This window comes from Protopterus annectens, chromosome 13.part0 (assembly GCF_019279795.1).
Source record: "Protopterus annectens isolate FY-2018-M chromosome 13.part0, PAN1.0, whole genome shotgun sequence".
NCBI classification, from domain to species: domain Eukaryota; kingdom Metazoa; phylum Chordata; order Ceratodontiformes; family Protopteridae; genus Protopterus; species Protopterus annectens.
Window position 1 is genome coordinate 821,946,228 of NC_056747.1, and position 19,834 is coordinate 821,966,061.

General features: G+C 38.6%; 1 protein-coding gene across 3 annotated transcripts in view; it reads right to left on the reverse strand.

The window, feature by feature from the left end:
• Positions 1-1,248: 1,248 nt before the first annotated feature.
• Positions 1,249-19,834, reverse strand: part of TBX4 (T-box transcription factor 4) — a 448,562-nt gene continuing 429,976 nt past the window's right edge. For all 3 annotated transcript variants that reach the window (XM_044054540.1, XM_044054542.1, XM_044054541.1), the window contains exons 8-9: positions 14,966-15,207; positions 1,249-2,642 (exon numbers count right to left, since the gene is read on the reverse strand). In XM_044054540.1, coding sequence (XP_043910475.1) covers positions 2,023-2,642; positions 14,966-15,207 — 862 coding nt within the window. In that variant the 3' untranslated portion in view covers positions 1,249-2,022. The remainder of the gene's footprint in view (positions 2,643-14,965; positions 15,208-19,834) is intronic.

Below are 19,834 nucleotides of genomic sequence, written 5' to 3' on the forward strand. Positions count from 1 at the left end.
TGTAAATGAAAAGGCTGACTACAAGAAGTTAATTTACAAATGAAAAGGCTGACTACAACAAGCTAATTTACATTGCAGTGGGCTAGCTTGCATGATATGTGAAATATGTTGTACTTTAAAATTAGGGAACGTAGTTTGTGACTTGTAGATTTGTACTCATCACAAAAGTAATTTGCCTAAATCTGTACTGCAAAATGTTTTCTTGTTTCTCACACCAGATTCTCCTAAACACAGACAGAGGGTAGATAGTCAGATAGATACAGAGATGGAGAGCGAGACAGAGATAAAGAGGGACTGTAGCTATCACAACTGTGATTACAAACTGTTCCTGGTAGAAATTAAATGAAATTATGGAGGTGAAGATGTGCAATATTTGGTAAAACAAAGAGAGGTAATATGAACTTTCTTGCCCCTATCTGAATAGGTATATGTAAAGTCTCTGAATGCAGCTTATTTTTATTTATTAATTTATTTGTTTATTTTTTATTATACACTTTTTTGCCAACACCTGCTAACCATCAATCTTATCCCAAGTGGATACCCATTCATTCCCCAACAATGGGGAATACTGGATCCACTGGTGTGAAATCTGTTTGGGGGGCATCATACAGGCAGACATGAGGGTTGCTTGTGCCCTCACTGACATCCTGACTATGAGAGTGTTTTCATTTTGGATGGCCTAACCTTTCCTCAAATGATGATATGAGAACTTATATCACTACAAGGACCTCCTAAACCCTTTTGTTCACACATACATTTACTCCACATGTACCAACAAAGGCTGCCATCACTGACTTGGGTGGTCATGTCCATGTCCTCCTTACATCATCTCCTAGAATCCTAGTATGTCTCCTCCCTCCATGGAGGTTCTACCAGCAGAGAATCAGTGTGAGCTGACTGTGACCACCATCCCTTCTCCCCAGGATGGCATTCCCATCCTCACAGTCTATGCCATCAAGCAACTAAGGCAGTAGTCAAATGGGGTGCCTAGGCCAAAGTCGGGGTTTTATCCATCCATGCCACTAGCTCGGACTGACTGCAACCTACTTCTGAGAACAGTACGTGGCAGAGGCTTTTCTTACCAAAATTACAGGATTATTTTGATTTTATTATACATTTTAGCAGCAATTTGTGTATAATTAATGCTTCAATTTCATTAAACAATTGTACTACTTCAGAGTTCATAAGCTTATAGCTTAGTTTGCTTTCAGACTACAGTACACAATGTCAAAAGATGCAAAAGTATCATATTATTTAAAACTCTTTTATTAACTATTTCATTGAAAAAAAAGCAAAGCTGAAATGTGTTGTTTGTCCTGCATGTATAGCCTGGTTAACTAGTTTGCATGCAAAGGCTTCAAGCAATCCCTGCAGTCTCAACTTTCTATCAGTTCTTCTACCTTAAATAACCTGACTGTCTTTGTACATTTTGCTGGAGTAGGCCAGCACATATTATTTGAGCAGGTATACACTAAAATTATAGCATTTAAATAATATTTAAAATTCTTCATGAGGACTCTGATCTGATTACTTTTAAACAAAAAGTCATAATTGGGATCAGTATATTTATTTTACATCGAAATGCAGAATACCCAAAAGGAGGGGTGCTGATCTTTCCCCTTTGTTTGAGTAAAGTACTGGTAAATCCCAAACTTGGATGGTTTGAGTACTGGAAACATAGACTTTTTACAGAATGTGGCATTTTAGGTGACATCACTCATCCATCACTGGCTACATAACTTCTCATGTTTATTATTTATAGTACAGCTTGCTTTATTGAGTATTCAGTACCCAGATTCTCTTTTAATTCTGCATATATGAGTATAGATGTACTGGAAAGTTATAATGAAGCAATGGTAATAACAGGAAATTAGACTTAAAAGTTGTGGGAATAGTTCTTGGATTTCATCTCATGAAAATGGAATTTCATTTTTTAAAAAAACTGTTAAGTCGCTGTCCCTGCCCGTAAGTACTGATGCTGAAATTTAAGCTGTAAAGGATTCCTGTCCTTAGGCTTCCCCATCAGCCATCAGGCCAGTTTTCAATGGTTCCTAGACCAGAATGGTAATGCAGAAGAGATTCTCTTGACAAAGACAAACCCTGAGAGTACAAAATTTCACTTGAAGCTGGAGAAGGTGGTTTCCTTTCACATGCAGGTGGAGGAACCCGATCTCTAGAGACAGCTGATGGTTGAATCCGTTCCTGTATCTGAGGATGAGAAGGATGAGAGAGCTGGTTATACACACCATAGTCTGAGTCAGCAGCAGGCTGTGAGCTCTGACCAGTGATAGCAGGGACACGTGACATCATTGTGCTGGTTGCAAAATGAGCTGAAAAGGGTTGGTAGGGCACAGGTTCCATTGTCTGAACACTGTAGCTGTTGTAGGGTGAAACAGTGGTCCACATGTTGCAATTCAAACCAGGTGCTGCATGATCTTCGACTGCTGATCCCCCAGGAAATTGCGGCCCAGAACCAGCATACATACATGCTTCTCTGGTAGTAACTTCACTCCGGTAAGATGGGTTTAACATCTGCTGGTTATAGGGAGGTGGTGAGCAGAAATAATGATCTTCACTTCCTACAGAAGGAGATGCTTCAAGATAGGAATGCTTGCATGGCAGCTCTAGATGTCGAACATTCTCTGTAAAGGAAAATAAATAAATGGATAAGTAGTGATTTGTCATGATGTACTTTTGTACTGTTCCTGTGGCTCTTTATTTGGTGCATTGTCCAGTAATAATAAATCCCTTACACATCTCTTTCCTTCTAAGTTCCGCACAACTTTTCAGTCTGTGTGTGTGTATATATATATATATATATATATATATATATATATATATATATATATATATGTATGCACACACATATATATATATATATATATATATATATATATATATAGAGAGATATATATATATATATATATATATATATATATATATATTTATACACACATATATATATATATATATATATATATATATATATATGCGCATGCAGTTACATGTAAGTATACTTACCATAAAAACTGATATAACAACACATCTTTGAGAAGATGTCATTGTAACAGTAACTCACAGCATTTAGATTTCACCATCTTATTTGTATCTTCCCTAAGCTATACATTGAAAAGGTTCTGGCTTCTTCACCCAACCTAGATCTCATTTTGAGTTGGTATCAATTAATTTATTTCAGCTAATATTGTCTGCAATAAAGGATTTATAGAGATGTAGTATGTGTCAGAACAAGGCTTGCACCACAGTGATATACTGCAGTGCAAAATACACATAAATATCCAAACAGCAACAAACTGAGCCTCTGATGAAGGTCAAAAACTGCAAACAAACCACAGTGCAGCAAAGGAAAGAGTAAGCTGGACAGCAAGGATTAGACCGTGTAATGGTGAACAGCAGCTTTACAAGACTAGAAGACAACAGGTAGAATAAGGTGGTGCATGATGGAGCAGGCTTTTGGCAATGGGCATCTCTCACTTTAAAGTGGCAAGCAACATTCTCAATTTTCAGAGTGTATACCTTTAATAAGTAATACTTCTCAAGCTAATCTAAGCTAAGCTAATCACCCTTAATATCCACATCCAACCCCTACCCCCCAGTAAGGAAACCTCCATAAAAAACTTCTCCAAAGCTAACTTCATGCTACTCAAATCAGAAGTGACAAACTTCATGACACCCATGCAGATGGAAACTGAAAGTTCGACTGCTGAATCCTCCACTAAGGCACTGTACGAGCACATCCACTCATGCATGAATCATGCCATCCCGAATAGAACCAAGATGCTCTCCTCCAAAAAAAGGAAGCCAATCTGGTGGTCCCCTGCCATAAACAAACTTTACAACAAAAAGAAGAAACTGTTGCAGAAAAGAGGAAAATCCCAGGATGCAAACAACTCCCTTACCAGCCTCAGTAAGAAACTGAGATCCCTCATAAAATCCTCCAAAGCTAGTTACGAAAATAAAATTGCCAAAGATTCCAAAGACAACCAAAAGGCATTCTATAACTGTCAAGAATGTAAATGGCAATGCTCAGATCTGCTATGAGCTATGATATTAAATATACTGATCCCAAGGATATTGCCAGTATCCTGGCAGACCAATTCAGTGCCAACTTCACCCCCCTCTCACCCCCGAAATGGCCCATCTCAATACAGGAAGATTACCAAATTCCGATAATAATGGCCACACAGGTAAAAAACACACTCCAAAGCTAAGAATACAGCATCCATGGGACCAGATGACATCCCGAGCTGTATATTACATGATCTACAAAATGAACTGGCACCTCACCTAAGTGTCATGTTTAATCGTAGCCTCACCTCAGGATTTGTGCCCACTGAGTGGTGCACATCTGCAGTTATAGCACTCCACAAGGGGGGGATCCACCTTGGATCCCAGGAACTACCACCCCATCAGTCTGATGAACCTGTTCGGCAAGGCCATGGAACGTATTAGTATGGAACTTATAAACAAAGACATTGGCAACCTTCAAACACTGGACCCCACCCAGTTTGGGCTCGTGAAGAGCTGATCTTGTCTCCTGCACCTCATTGACTTCTTCGAAACAGTCTCCAAAGCTGTAGACAAGGGTAAGGCAGTCCACACAGCCAATCTGGACCTCGCTAAGGCCTTTGACACCATCCCCCACTCTGGAATCATAGATAGACTTACTAAACTGGGAATTAATCCCCACGTCACTCAATGGGTTGCCAACTGGCTTACTGACAGAACCCACACTATAAAAGTAGCCAACACCAAATCCAGCTCCAGACAAGTGACAAGTGTAGTACCTCAAGGTTCATTCCTGGGACTGCTCTTGTTTGGCATCTACTTCTCTGAAGTACAGGCCAACACTAAGGGACTCTTGCTAACAAAGTTTGCAGATGACTGCAAACTGGGAGCCATTATTGAATCCCCAAATGATGTGGATACTCTACAAAAGGGCCTTACAGAAACAGATGCTTGGTGCCAGAGCCTTGGGCTCAAGCTCAATGCCAAGAAATGTATAGTTATCCCCTTTGGGAAAAAACATGTACCCGTGAATTACCACATAGGTGGCAGTACACTAAACACCAAAAGTGTGATAAGAGACTTAGGGACACAGGTAGACAGTGGTCTCACCTTCAATAACCACATCTCCACAACAGTCAGGAAATCCATCTATGTGGCACACCTCATCACTAAGGGCTTTTCATCCAGAAAAAAGGAGGTCATTGTCCCACTGTACTCATCCCTCATTAGACCCATTATAGAATACAACGCCCCATTTGGTATGTACCTCTCAAGACATCTGCAACAACTGGAAAAGCCACAGAAATACCTCACTAAAAGAATCACAGGCCTAAAGCAGATGGCCTACGCTGACCGCATTAAAAAACTCTAGCTATACTCTGTTACATATCGTCCATTTAGCGGCAATCTCCGCTTAACATACAAGGCCATGTCAAACCCAGAGCTGTTGGACATGCTACACTTAAAGAAATCCCAATCCCTCAGAGCCACACGCTCCAGGGATCTAAAACCTATCACAATAAACAAATCATGATGGAGGGATAGGTTCCTGATCCAGAGACTCCCCAGACTCTGGAATAGACTGCCCATACAGGTCAAGCAGAGCACCTCTTTGACCCTCTTCAAAAGGAACCTTGATGATTGGAAGGGAGAAAAAAAATTCACCCCAGGGATCACGTCAGTCGCCCTGCTAGACAGGGGTCCAGGGAAGTAAATAGTGTGGGAAGAAATAGCCAGGGAATTGTTGTGGCTAGGCTTGCATAGACCCTAGGACCGATAGCCTAGTACCAACCTATGAACCTATGAACCTCAAGTGTATCTCATTATGAGCAATATTCCTCAATTTGAGACTTAAAAAGTCCATGGTCCACATCAAAGGGGTCTATCACATTCACTGCTAAGAATTTTGTAACTAATATCTGTAATAAATAATAGTGAATCATATTAATTCATCAAGCGAATATTTTAGAGGGAGCAAATAACTAGAGAGGGAAAGATGGTAGAATGGGAAGAAGTCAATAATTTATTTGGACTGCAGGTTAGAGATTGCCTTCCCTATCAGGGATGAATATCAGAGTATAGGCAAAGAGAAAGAAATAAGGGGGTCTTAAATGAAAAACCAGCACTGGTAGATTTTTTAGTGAAATCTAGACAGAAGCTACCATTAAAAAATGAGTAATTAGTACAGTATATAAAATATTGCATGACAGCTATAAGAATCAATCAGGGGAAGTTAGAAAGGATTGGGAAGAAAGACTGGGTATGCAATTCACAAAGAAACAATGGGAGGATATATGTATGTCTCCCAAATATGTAACAAAATCTAGAAGATTGAGGATTTTTGCCTGGAAATGTTTGCATAGATATTTCCATACCCCAAGTAGACTCCAGAAATTTTTTCCTCAGGCCGACGGTGGTGTGATAGAGAAGAAAGACGTAACTGGGAACATATTTTCTGGGAGTGCAGTGAATTGGGGGACTTTAAGGATTCCCTGTGGGGAGCACTGTCAGAGATGCTGGGTGGGCAGACAAGGAAGATTATTTTTCTGAGCAATGGTACAGAATCAGAATTGCCTAGGCATGTTAATGCCTTGCTGTGTCTATTAATGGTGGCTGCCAAAAAAGCAATTACTAGAAAATGGAAATCAAAATCTAAACCAAATATACTAGAAGTGTGTGTGTGTGTGTGTGTGTGTGTGTGTGTGTGTGTGTGTCTTTCGGCTTATCCCAGTTAGGGGTCGCCACAGCAGAACTCCGGTCTGCTAATGTTTGGTAGTGGATTTTTACATGCCGTTACCAGCCCTGACTCATAACCTTCAATGAAGGCACGCCCATTCACGCATGCCTCCACACAGAATATGCTCTAGCTGAGAATTGAACGCGACAACGTCTTGCTATGAGGCGACAATGCTACCGCCGCACCACTACTGCAGGTAGTGAATATAATAACAGAGATAAAATAACTGGAACTCAGATCTTTAGAAAAGGGTAGGAGCAAACTACACAGGAAAAAAAATGGGACTTGTGGAAACAATACATACATGGGAGGAATGAGGTTTAAAAGGTGGCAGGACTTAATTGAGCTATGTAATGTTTGAAAAAGATTGGGAAGATTATAAGTGGTGTATAATGTTTGCAACTGGGGGTGTGTCAGTATGGTTTGCGATGTAAAATGCTTGCAACTAGGATTGTGTTGGTGTGGTTTGTTTTCATTTGTATAAATGTATGATTGCCTATGTAGTAAGTGATGGTTTTATAAAGATGCTTCTTGTTTAAAAAAAAAAGGCAGGAATTGAATAATTTATGTAATGTTGCTTAGGTTATATGATATACAGCAATATATGTGAAGTAAAATGTTTGTTATGTTAATTATAGTGTGATTGCTTTTATATGAATGCAAATTTGTCTATGTCACAAGTGATAATTCAGTAAAGGTGTTTGGAAAAAAAAGAGAATATTTTAGTAATACGCTTAATCCATCCTATGAACTTCCTAATTTAATTTGTTTGTAAGCTGTTAGCATGTGTTCCCTCTTTTGCCCATTTGTTCCACAATATGATAGGCAGTGTTCCATATTTTGGAGATGGAAGATTGAGTTTTAGTTCTGCACATGGACATCACTGTACTACACTATTAAATTAATAATTTGACTCATCCTAGATGCAGAATTTTACCTGCTTACAGAATGAAATGCAGTGGTTCTGTTTCCCTGGGAAACAGCCTTGCAAAGTGAATGTCATATGGTACAATACAAGGATAGCTTATTATCTTCCAGCTCATTTTCATTATTTCAGAACTAATCTGCCTCATTTTGGATCTCCATTCCTCCATAATGTATCGCTTAATTGAATATTTCAGCTTTACTTTTCAAAACACTAGGAGTGCTGCTCTGTTAACATTTCCTTTTGTATGTCTGTGCATCACAGGTATATATGTGTTTTCAAAGAATTTGTGTTGAATCGAAGCAAAGTAAGTGCACTTCATAGAGCCATCACACATACTGAGGAGGGTGCATACACAGGTCACCACAAAGCCGTCATTGGAAACTCTTATTATTGTAAGAAAACCAAAGGAAAGAGCAGTTCTGTTATGCAGTAGCAGTACTTTTAAAAAGGTAAGACATCTCCTTTCATAGTATTGTCATTGTACAACAGCAATAATTCAGATTTTGATATATATAATGCAGGTTTACCCAGAAATGAATGTAATTTATTGTTTAATTTTAATACTTTCCATTGTTTTACACAAAATACTGCCTGAGCTGACATGCCTAAAATTGTACCCTCCTCATTATTAGTACACTGCAGCCTACTGCAATATGTCAGGGATACATCTGCTCACTATGGGTGTTATGTACCCTCCTCATTATTAGTACACTGCAGCCTACTGCAATACATCAGGGATACACCCGCTCACTATGGGTGTTATGTACCCTCATTATTTGTACACTGCAGCCTACTGCAATATGTCAGGGATACATCCGCTCACTATGGGTGTTTTGTACCCTCCTCATTATTAGTACACTGCAGCCTACTGCAATATGTCAGGGATACATCCTATCACTATGGGTGTTTTGTACCCTCCTCATTATTAGTACACTGCAGCCTACTGCAATACATCAGGGATACACCCGCTCACTATGGGTGTTATGCACCCTCATTATTTGTACACTGCAGCCTACTGCAATATGTCAGGGATACATCCGCTCACTATGGGAGTTTTGTACCCTCCTCATTATTAGTACACTGCAGCCTACTGCAATACATCAAGGATACACCCACTCACTATGGGTGTTATGTACCCTCCTCATTATTAGTACACTGCAGCCTACTCCAATATGTCAGGGATACATCCGCTCACTATGGGTGTTATGTACTCTCCTTATTATTAGTACACTGCAGCCTACTGCAATATGTCAGGGATACATCCGCTCACTATGGGTGTTTTGTACCCTCCTCATTATTAGTACACTGCAGCCTACTGCAATACGTCAGGGATACACCCGCACACTATAGGTGTTATGCACCCTCCGCTTTATTAGTACACTGCAGCCTACTCCAATATGTCAGGGATACATCCGCTCACTATGGGTGTTATGTACCCTCCTCATTATTAGTACACTGCAGCCTACTGCAATACACCAGGGATACACCCGCACACTATGGGTTTTATGTACTCTTCTCTTTATTAGTACAGTGCAGCCTACTGCGATACATCAGAGATACACCTGCTCACTATGGGTTTTATGTACCCTCCTCATTATTAGTACACTGCAGCCTACTGCAATACGTCAGGGATACACCTGCTCACTATGGGTGTTATGTACCATCCTCATTATTAGTACACTGCAGCCTACTGCAATACATCAGGGATACACCCGCACACTACAGGTGTTATGTACTCTCCTCTTTATTTGTACACTGCAGCCTACTGCAATATGTCAGGGATATACCCGCTCACTATGGGTTTTATGTACCCTCCTCTTTATTAGTACACTGCAGCCTACTGCAATACATCAGGGATACACCTGCTCACTATGGGTGTTATGTACCCTCCTCATTATTAGTACACTGCAGCCTACTGCAATACATCAGAGAAACACCTGCTCACTATGGGTGTTATGTACCCTCCTCATTATTAGTACACTGCAGCCTATTGCAATACATCAGAGAAACACCTGCTCACTATGGGTTTTATGTACCCTCCTCATTATTAGTACACTGCAGCCTACTGCAATACATCAGGGATACACCTGCTCACTATGGGTGTTATGTACCCTCCTCATTATTAGTATACTGCAGCCTACTGCAATACGTCAGGGATACACCCGCACACTACAGGTGTTATGTACCCTCCTCATTATTAGTACGCTGTAGCCTACTACAATATGTCAGGGATACACCCGCACACTATAGGTGTTATATACCCTCCTCTTTATTAGTACACTGCAGCCTACTGCAATACGTCAGGGATACACTGGCTCACTATGGATGTCATGTACCCTCCTTATTATTAGTACACTGCAGCCTACTGCAATACTCCAGGGCTACACCTGCTCACTATGGGTGTTATGTACCCTCCTCTTTATTAGTACACTGCAGCCTACTGCAACACATCAGGGATACATCCACTCACTATGGGTTTTAGGTACCTTCCTCATTATTAGTACACTGCAGCCTACTATAATACGTCAGGGATACACCCGCTCACTATGGGTTTTTGTACCCTCCTCATTATTAGTACACTGCAGCCTGCTACAATAAGTCAGGGATACATCAGCTCACTAACATTTTGTTTGGTAGTGATTATATAAGGGGATGTTTCTCATTATTTCTGCTACACTCTGACACATGTTTTTATATATTTTTAAATTTGCACAATTTGCATTTACATTTTTTTGATGAAATGAAAGCCTACATTATTATTGCTCTCAGTCTCTCAGGTAAAGATGAAGTCATAGCTAGATCTGAAAGATTGGATAAATAAATAGTTTCTGCATTTAATATAGGCTTGTTTTATAGCTAGTGCATTTTTGAAAGCAAAGTAATACCTCTATTTTCCATTGTATATCTCATTGATTTTGGATTCCAACAAACATCTTTTATTGAGTTTATTTGTATGTTTTTGCCTTACTTGGATGCATTCAAGAATACAGAAGTTAATTGTGATGTGGATATCCTCAATCCTCAGCACTGGCACCAGTAGGGGACGTACACTGGGAGGATGACAGGTGCACACACATTATTTCCTGATGTAGCTCTCTGCATCGGGTGCAATTTCCCTTAAGAGCACACAAAGACCACATTCAGTCCAGGGCTGGTTTCTCACCCTTTCTCCAGATCCCCAATAAGACTTCCCACTGGCACAGCTATAGAGTTGAGTCCTTAGCCAGGGCTCCAAGCCAAGTCATCTAACAGTCTCACTCATGCTCCTGCCCAAGTAGCTGACACATGCACTCTTAGAGATTTGTTTTACAACACACACACCCCTGGGAAAGGCTTGCACAGGTTTACTAGCTATGCCCCCTTCTGCCCAGACTATAAGGTAGTTATCACTGTCACCAGAACCCTTTATCAGCCACTTTAAGGCTCTTAAAAAGGGTGTCCAATTTTACTGTGTAATATTAATAAATACAAATGGTAGTTTGACAAAGAGGAAGGCTATTAGGAGTGGCCCACACAGTGTCACCAAATAAATATGCAAGTACTTTCAAAACTTAAATAGCTTTACAAAGATCACCCACAATGAAATGTTTAAATATATTTAATAAAAGAACAAGACAACACTAAATATATATTCACAGTGGCATCAGAGTTCAAAACTACAGGAACTATTTAAAACAACATTGTATGACAGTCTAAACTAACCTTCACTATATTCCTGACTGAATCTAAGAGAATTATACTGTTCCCTAGAAACTCAGTTCATTAGAGCAAGGCAGATGTGGTGAATGGATCTTCTAGTTGTTTTTAGGTCCAAGACATAATACAGAGTGCTCTGTTTCTCTAAGAATGTTCTCAAATTAATATCTCAGATATTACTGCTGGGATAGCTTTTAGAATGACATAATTTCTTGTTATCTGACTGTATTCCAGGTGAAATCCCCACTACTGGAGGCTGACAGTAATTAGCATCTACCTGTGAAAATACATAGACCTCAGATCTTTGGCAGATGCTAGAAGTCATAAAACAATTACATTCCTTCACATTTCAAGACTGGTAATTATTTCACCATAGAGACAATACAGAAAACTCCTTGCTGCATTGAAACTGAAAGGTACCATCTTTTATGGCATAGCATAAAGTAATTTAATGTCAGTTATTTTTCTGAAGTTAACCCCTGTATTCCAGTTTCCACTGTTAAAATATGTACATTTAACAGTTACAATATTGCATGTACATTTCTGTTCTTTTCCAGTAGGGCACACTGTGGTTACATTTTAAGCACAAGCACTTTATAAAATACATTTTTCAACATGGATGTCTGTACAAATCAGTTTGATATACACATGACACAGAGTTCTAATAGAGTTGTAACACAAGCATCTTACACAAATTATTCCGATATTCACCAGTGACATATAATTATTTACAAAATTCCAGCTAGCTGGGCTGGCAGTATCTCCCTTTGCCACATTAATTGATTAATTGATTGTTTAATTGCATAATTGATTAATTGATTGTTTAATTGCATATAAAGGGTGTTGACTTGGAGCATTGTAATTTCTTCTGTTTCTTGTTCTGAGGAAGTCCCCGAGGTGTATACTGGGGAAGAAAGCACTTAACAATAAAGAGACTGGAGTAACATACTCTTTGTGAGCATTTTGTTTCATGTGTTGGGTTTATGGTGTAGCTACTTGCTCATATTGGCACCTTTGAAGTTTTATTAGTCGTTTGTTTAGTGCCTTATCAAACGGATTTGTTGTTGTACATTAATAATTTAGCATTAGTCCACAAATGGGTGTGGGTAAATCCTGCATTACCCACACACAAGAGTACTTTACTACTCTTATACAATGACATTATTTAAGAAAAAAATATCTTTACTTTTCTCAATAATGTCATTATATAAAAGGACCTTAGTGTACTTCTGCTTGTGCCTGGTAGTCTTGGTCATGAAAGATATATACTGCACATTCTCTAAGTCTAGCAACTGCACAGTACATTGTTCTGTGCCTTTAAGCATTTAGAAGTTTCTATTGCCCTGGTCTGTATTCTATACAGAATACTTCTCAACTGTTAACATTATTGCAGAATACCCCAAAATTAGCCTTATATTGTTGGTCTTTTATTCAAAAAGCTGTGGTTTTCTGGGAAATCATTACAGCCAAAGTCAGTAAAAAGTCAATAAATAATGCTACACAAGATAGACAACCCAGACTGGGTATTCCGGCCATCAAGAGCTTTGAGTTTATTTATTTATTTATGAGTTTAAATATTTATTTATTTATTTTTTTTACATTGTGATATTGTTCTGTTCTTTTCCATGGAGCCATTTACTAGCATGAGAGTTTCTTTTTTCAGGAGTTAAATTCTCTACTTAGCAACTTTAGCAGTGCAAAGGTGTTTTAATTACATTTTCTGAGATCAGCATGCACATTTTTAAATATTAAATTAGTTGTAGGGAGGAATGGGCAGAATTGAGGATTCTTTTTTTCAGTATTACTTAATTCACTGTAAAAGTTAATATTAAATGAGGTTCTGCATCTACGTATATGCAGTTTATGAATTAGAAATATGAACATTGCCTTGAACTGACTGCAATGCTTGGTGACCAGAATGCTTGGTGATATACCACAAAATCAAAATTTTTACTTACACACACACACACACACACACACACACACACACACACACACTTATATGTGAGCGCTACAGAATCCAGAAAGCCCAAAATCTTGAAGACCAAAATCCTGAAAATAAACAGGATACCAACACTTACTATATTCCAACACTAGTACATACAGAAACATATTACCCTTCAACTATATGCAGGGGGGGGGCAAGCACCCCTGCACCCCCCACACCCCCTGCTACTTAAATATAACAACTCCGAGACTGCACTTCAGTTAAATGTGCCAAACTGGTTTCAGTGAGAGAGACACAAGAGATCAAATTACATCTTCTTGATAATGGAAAAATCAAGAGAGTTTCAGAATAAAATTCTCTTCTGCTTTATTGACTACTGTAAAGCATTAGACTGTGTCAACCATAAGAAACTAGCAAGTTCTTAGAGAAATGGGGTGCCAGGTTACATTATTTGCCTGCTGAAGAATCTCTATGCAGAACAAGAAGCAACAGTTAGAACTGAATATAGAAAAACTGACTGGCTCAGAACTGGAAAAGGAATACAAGACTCAATTTTGTCACCCTGTTTATTCAAGTTGTTGCTGAATATTCAATGTAAAAATGCTGGATTAGATAAATCAGATGTTGGAATAAAAACTGCTCAGAGAAATATTAACATCTTTAGGTATGCACATGGTTCCACTCTAATGACTGAAAGTGAAGAAAAGTTGAAAAGCCCGATGACTGGGCAGCTGTATTACTCAACATCAACAAACTAAAATTATATGATGTAGTCCTATCAGTTATTTGAAATAGATGGAGAAGTAGAGGAAATGACAGATTCAGTGTTCCTGTCTGTCCTCAAAGACATTTGCAGGTGTTGATTGTGGCCATGGAATTAAAAAGCACTTGCTTTTTTGAAGGAAATTTATGGCAATCTGAGTAAGATTTTAAAGAGCAAAGCCATCACATTGCCTACAAAGGTCCATATTGTCAAGGCTATGTTTTTTCCACTAATAACATATGGATATAAGAACTGGACTACATGTAAGGCTATATGCCAGAAAATTGATGCTTTTAAACTGTGGTGCTGCAGAAAACGTTTGAGAATTCTGTGAACTGCAAAAGATCAAATCTGTCAGTATGTCAGGAAATAAACCCAGAATATTCACAGAAAAACTTGATAGTAAACTAAAACTTTGGCCAGTTAATGCAAAGATAGGGATCACTAAAGAAAACACTGATGCTGGGAAAGATCAAAGGCAGAAGAAGAATAAGTGGAAGAGGAAGATGGAAGCTAAGATGAATAGACAACATTACTGAAGCAATGTTTGCAAGAACTAAAAGAAATAGTTTGGGACAGACAGACATGAAGTGATGAAGTTCTTGAGGTCATTAAGAGTCATGCTCAGCTAATAGACTCAACAACAATTATAACAAAATGCTACATAAGTTACAAAACAGAGCTTCATTATGTTGGAAAATAGCCCAAATCTCCCTTGATAAACCATTGTATGCTATTACCTGCATGAGAAAGTAATGAAGAGTAAATTAAAAATTACTCATGTTTGTACCTGTCACTGTTGTCTACAATCACACAGCATTATGAATAAAATTAGTAATGAGTCTGAGATGCAAAATGAAGCATTACCTCTTCTCTTGATGCAATGGTAAAACAGTGCTGAATCTCGTTGTGTTGCAAAAGAGTTGAGTGGTAAGTCCTGTGTATCAGGTGTTGCAAACTGCATGTGGGTGCTGGTCTCATACTGAAAATGCTGGAGGGGCTGGTTGCTGCTATGATGTGGATTAATATCTGGTTTTGCTGAAATCTGACTGCTTGCAGACACCAGCCTCTGTCTCATGATACTTTTGGAAATCACTGGATATTCTTTGCTACAAAAAAACACAAGCACATAATTAAAACAAGCAGTGTGGAAAACATCCACAAATACTTTATAACTACATGGTCTGCATAAGACAGCTCCACTTTACTCCTAAGGTTAAGAAACTGAGGTTATTTAGAAATGTCCAACAAAGCATCTATTTCATTGTATCTCCTCCACTTAAACAATCATTCACATTCAACAGTCGAGTAAATTAATTTAAATACTTGATGGCACAACGCAGCACAACCTCCTTTCTCATTGTGAAAAAAGTATTAGGATGTGGATATTACCTACTTTATCACTTGCACAGCATCTCCAGTTTGGATGAAAATTCTCTTTATTTTTTCCCCTATAAAACCATCAGCTGATCTTAGTAAACAGGAAAATCAAGAAACTCATTAGGACCTGCCAGGTCAAGAACATTTGAAGCAATGTAAGCTTAGGGACTAGGAATGGACCTAGAAGAAAATTTGTGCAAAGGTTTACCTTTGAATCCATGTAAAGCAATGAAATCACCCAAATGAGGATGATGTGTGCGATAGCAACAAAACAAACATTTGTATGCCTTATTAAAACCCCCAAAATTGCATTTATTCATATAGATATATAGTTAATATGCAGATAATGCCAGGGTGATGGAAAAGAATTGGGGGTGGATTTTTTTGTGATGTAATTGACTTTGTTTTCTGAAAATTTTGCAGTCCACAGCAAGTGCCAAGTAAAGAGCCATGGGAGAGCTGGATGGATGGATGTAGCTCCTTTTACTAGCATGTCAAACAACAACATGAAGAAGGAAATTATACATGCAAGCTTGATGATATATAAACAGGTACTACTGTTTTATATTTAACATCCTCCCCCTTTTAAAAACATTAATTTTATGTCTTTTTTTTCTAAACATTAATGTTTAGTATACTATTTCTAGGCATGTAATGTGAGATATACACAAAGCCCGAAAATGTTTTAAAAGCACTTTTACTAATAGATAACAGCAATACTCAGTAAAGTAGTCTTTGTTGCTGTGTATGTTGTTCTAACATATTTTAAAGTCACTCAATCTGCCAGGAATTCGAATAAGCCATCCATATCCAGATTGTTTTACTCCTTCCCAAGGTAGTTGCTGTCTCTGGATACACTTTTTTCTCAGAATACTTTTGTTGTGCTAGTACAGGTAACATATAAATATAAGTAGTACCTCTTCAAGATATCAATAGTGCTAGTGCATGCTTTATGTCGTTTGACTCTACATTCAGGCGGTTGTCTGCCATGTCAACAGAGAGTAGATACATCCTCTGTGCATTTGTTACAATGCTTGATGTGGTACTGAAAGAACCCACCACTGCATTACACAGTGGGAAGAAGTAATTTGAGTGAAGATGAGTGAAGTCTGATTCTATGTTAAGTGCCCTGCATAGGTCACATTTGCAAATGGCTTCTGTAAAAGAGAAAGCTGGATTCAAAAATGATGACATTCTTTGCAAATGATGAAACAACAAAATTTGAGTACTTTACAGCCACTAGACCACCATGTGAAATTCAAAGGCAGAAACAATGACAAATCTTGATTAATTATGACAAAAATAAGGAAACTGGTGAAAATAAATTGAAACATGAAACAAAACAAGTGCCAGGATGAGTCAAACATTTCACAAGATCCTCAGTCAGTCAGCAATTACCAACATTGAATATAGTGACAACAATCAGACCTTTGAGTTACATAATGATAGAGATGTATCATTACACTTCACAACATCAGAGACGATCATGACAGCAGTTTTACAATGTAACCCACCAATGTCTTTGGTCCGTCATAAGAGCCCGCCAGAAAATTGTGTTGTGATTGTCATATCAGAAAAAAAAACAAAGAACTACAAGGAGTTACTTTTTTTAGTCATCTACAGATGATGCAGTAAAAATATTTAACAAATCGAATATTGCTATTGAGCAAAAAAGTCTGACTTAGAAGTCATAAAATACAGATTTAAGCAGCACTGTGACCCTAAGAAAAATCTGCTGTATATGCATCCTTTATTTTATTTTCAATAAACTAAAGGTCATAAAAACAACTGATGTATATGTAACAGCTGATGCACAGAGCAAAGGAGTGAGAACTTGTGAGCTGTATGATTTGTAAAAATGTATCAACTGAAAAGCAAATTCTTGACTGAAATACAGTTAACGTGATAATGTTGTGAAAGTATGCAGATAAAAGAAGGTATCATGCTTACAAGAGAGCTTGCAGAGTCTAAGATTAAGCTTGAGCAGGAAAAAAAGATTAAAATGAAGTTAAATGAGAATGCTAGCATGTATAATGATGAGAGAGTGTAGCAACTGTGCGACAATGAGAAGAAGTGACAAGAAACCAGGCAATGATTGAGAAGATGATATTAAAAGGAGAACTGCTAAATAGAGGTCATGTTGCTCAATGAATACTTACATTTTATTTTATTTTTATTTACATTTGTTTACCGGGAACTTCCAACTGGATGCAGGTCCTTTTTCAGCGGATGCCCGGGGAGAAAAGCTCCACATAATGTACATGATAAATAGAGATACAAAGTTGCAGCAATAGTAAACAACATTACAGGTCGTTGGCTTTAATACAATAACAAGATATTGATTATCAACAGTATATACAGTAAATGTTGCAAGTTGAGATAGTTTCTTGTCGCTTATAATATTAGTAACAAAGTTGTCAGACAAGATGTTAAGGTATGTAAAGACAACTAGCTATTTCTGACTGTGGTTAGTAGTGGCGGTAGTATAGTTGGGTTAAGAGTCTAGGTGGGGGGGGGGGTGTTAGTCTGGATTAGAACAAGGACAAAGCCAGTGCAAATTTAAGTGGAATTTGAGTGCAGTCTTGAAAAGATTGCTGGAAGGTAAGAGTAGTTATAGAGGGTGGAAGATTGTTCCAAAGTTTAGATATGGTACATGAAAATATGGCTTTTCCTGATGAGTTTTTGGGTTTGATAACAGTGAGTTGATTTTTGTTGATTGATCTTAGGGACCTAGTGGGGTGATAGGGTTGGAGAAGGGTTTGAAGGGAAGGGATGTTAAGGGGTGGTTAATAAGTTTATGAGTGAGGGTGAGTTGATTAAAGTGAAGGAGTTGTGGGAGTTCTAGTCAGTTAAGTTCTTTAAGGGAGATGCAATGATGGCTGCGGTAGGAGGTTCCAGTGGCAAATTTAGCAATTTACTTGTAACAAGCATCCAGCTTATGTAGGTTTGTCTATTTAAGGTTGGTAAGTATGGGGGATGCATAGAGTAGGGTGGCGATTAGCTGGGAATTGGCTATGGAGATTCTAGCTGCCTTGGTTAGGAATTGGCGGCTTCGATATAATGCACCAAGTTTCTTGTGAACTTTTTTTATTGTGAAAGATATGTGGGTGTCAAATCTAAGTTTGTTGTCTATTTCCACACCAAGTAATTTTATGTGTTCTGATGGAGAGATGATGGTATTGTCTTTGGCAAGAATGTTGAAGTGGGGGTGTTTTGGGTGGCTTTGGAGGGTTGGAAAAGGAAATGTTTTGTCTTACTTGGGTTGAGTAGGAGCTGAGCATTGGATAGCCAGTTTTCTACAGAAGAGAATGATTCCTGTGTGATTTGTTGTAGTTCTGGTAGAGTGGGGGCAGAGAAGATGAGAGTAGAGTCATCTGCATACTGTTTAAGAGATGCTTGTGTGGTGGCAGTATGTAGGTTGTTAGTGAAAAGTGAGAATAGCAGAGGGCCAAGGATAGACCCTTGGGGAACTCCGGGAGTAACTGGGAGGCAAGGTTATATGTTATCATCCCAAATTACTGATTGCTGGTGTCTGTGTAGATAGCTGTGGAACCAGTTGCAATCTGATTGTGAGAAGGAGAGGTTGGGGAGAATAGAGAGTAGCAGCTCATAAGATACCATGTCAAAGGTCTTTGAGAGATCTAGAAATACGGCAGTAGAGAAGAGCCCATTGTTTTTGTGATGAAGTATAGTGTTGTAAAGGAGAGCAGAGTGGAGGCAGTGCTGTAATATGGCCTGAAACCATGTTGGGTTTTGGAGAGGGGATTATTAGCTAGGAGGTAGTTGGAGACCTGGGTGTTGATACATTTTTTCAAGTATCTTGGAGAGAGAGGAGAGGATAGCAATGGGGCAGTAATTGGACAGGTCAGTGGAGGGGGTGCCTTTGTGGAGGGGAATGATGTGGGATATTTTCTATATCGAGGGAACATAGCTTTCTGTTATGGAACGGTTGATTAGAATTGAAATTGGGTAGGCTAGTATATCAGATGCAATTTTCAAGTATTCAAAGGAGAGATTGTCAGCTGCAAGTTTGGTGGGTTTAAGTTTTGACAATAGTCTTTTTATGTTGGAGGTAGGTACTGAGGTGAAGAAGAAAAGAAGAGTGGGGGTTTAGGGTTAGGAGTTGGGGGGTCTGTTGTAGGGAAGTGTTGTTTGTTTAGAGATGTTATAGTTTCAGTGAAGTGTTTGTTGAAGGATTCAGCAATACTGATGGAGGGGGGGATGGACATCTGGGGGGTATCAACCTTCCCTGGGTGGAGGATATTGTTAATAGTGGACCAGAATTGCTTAGGGTTGTGGTTGGTAGAGTTTAGGGTGGATTTATAGTAGAGGGATTTGTCTAATTTTATATGCTTT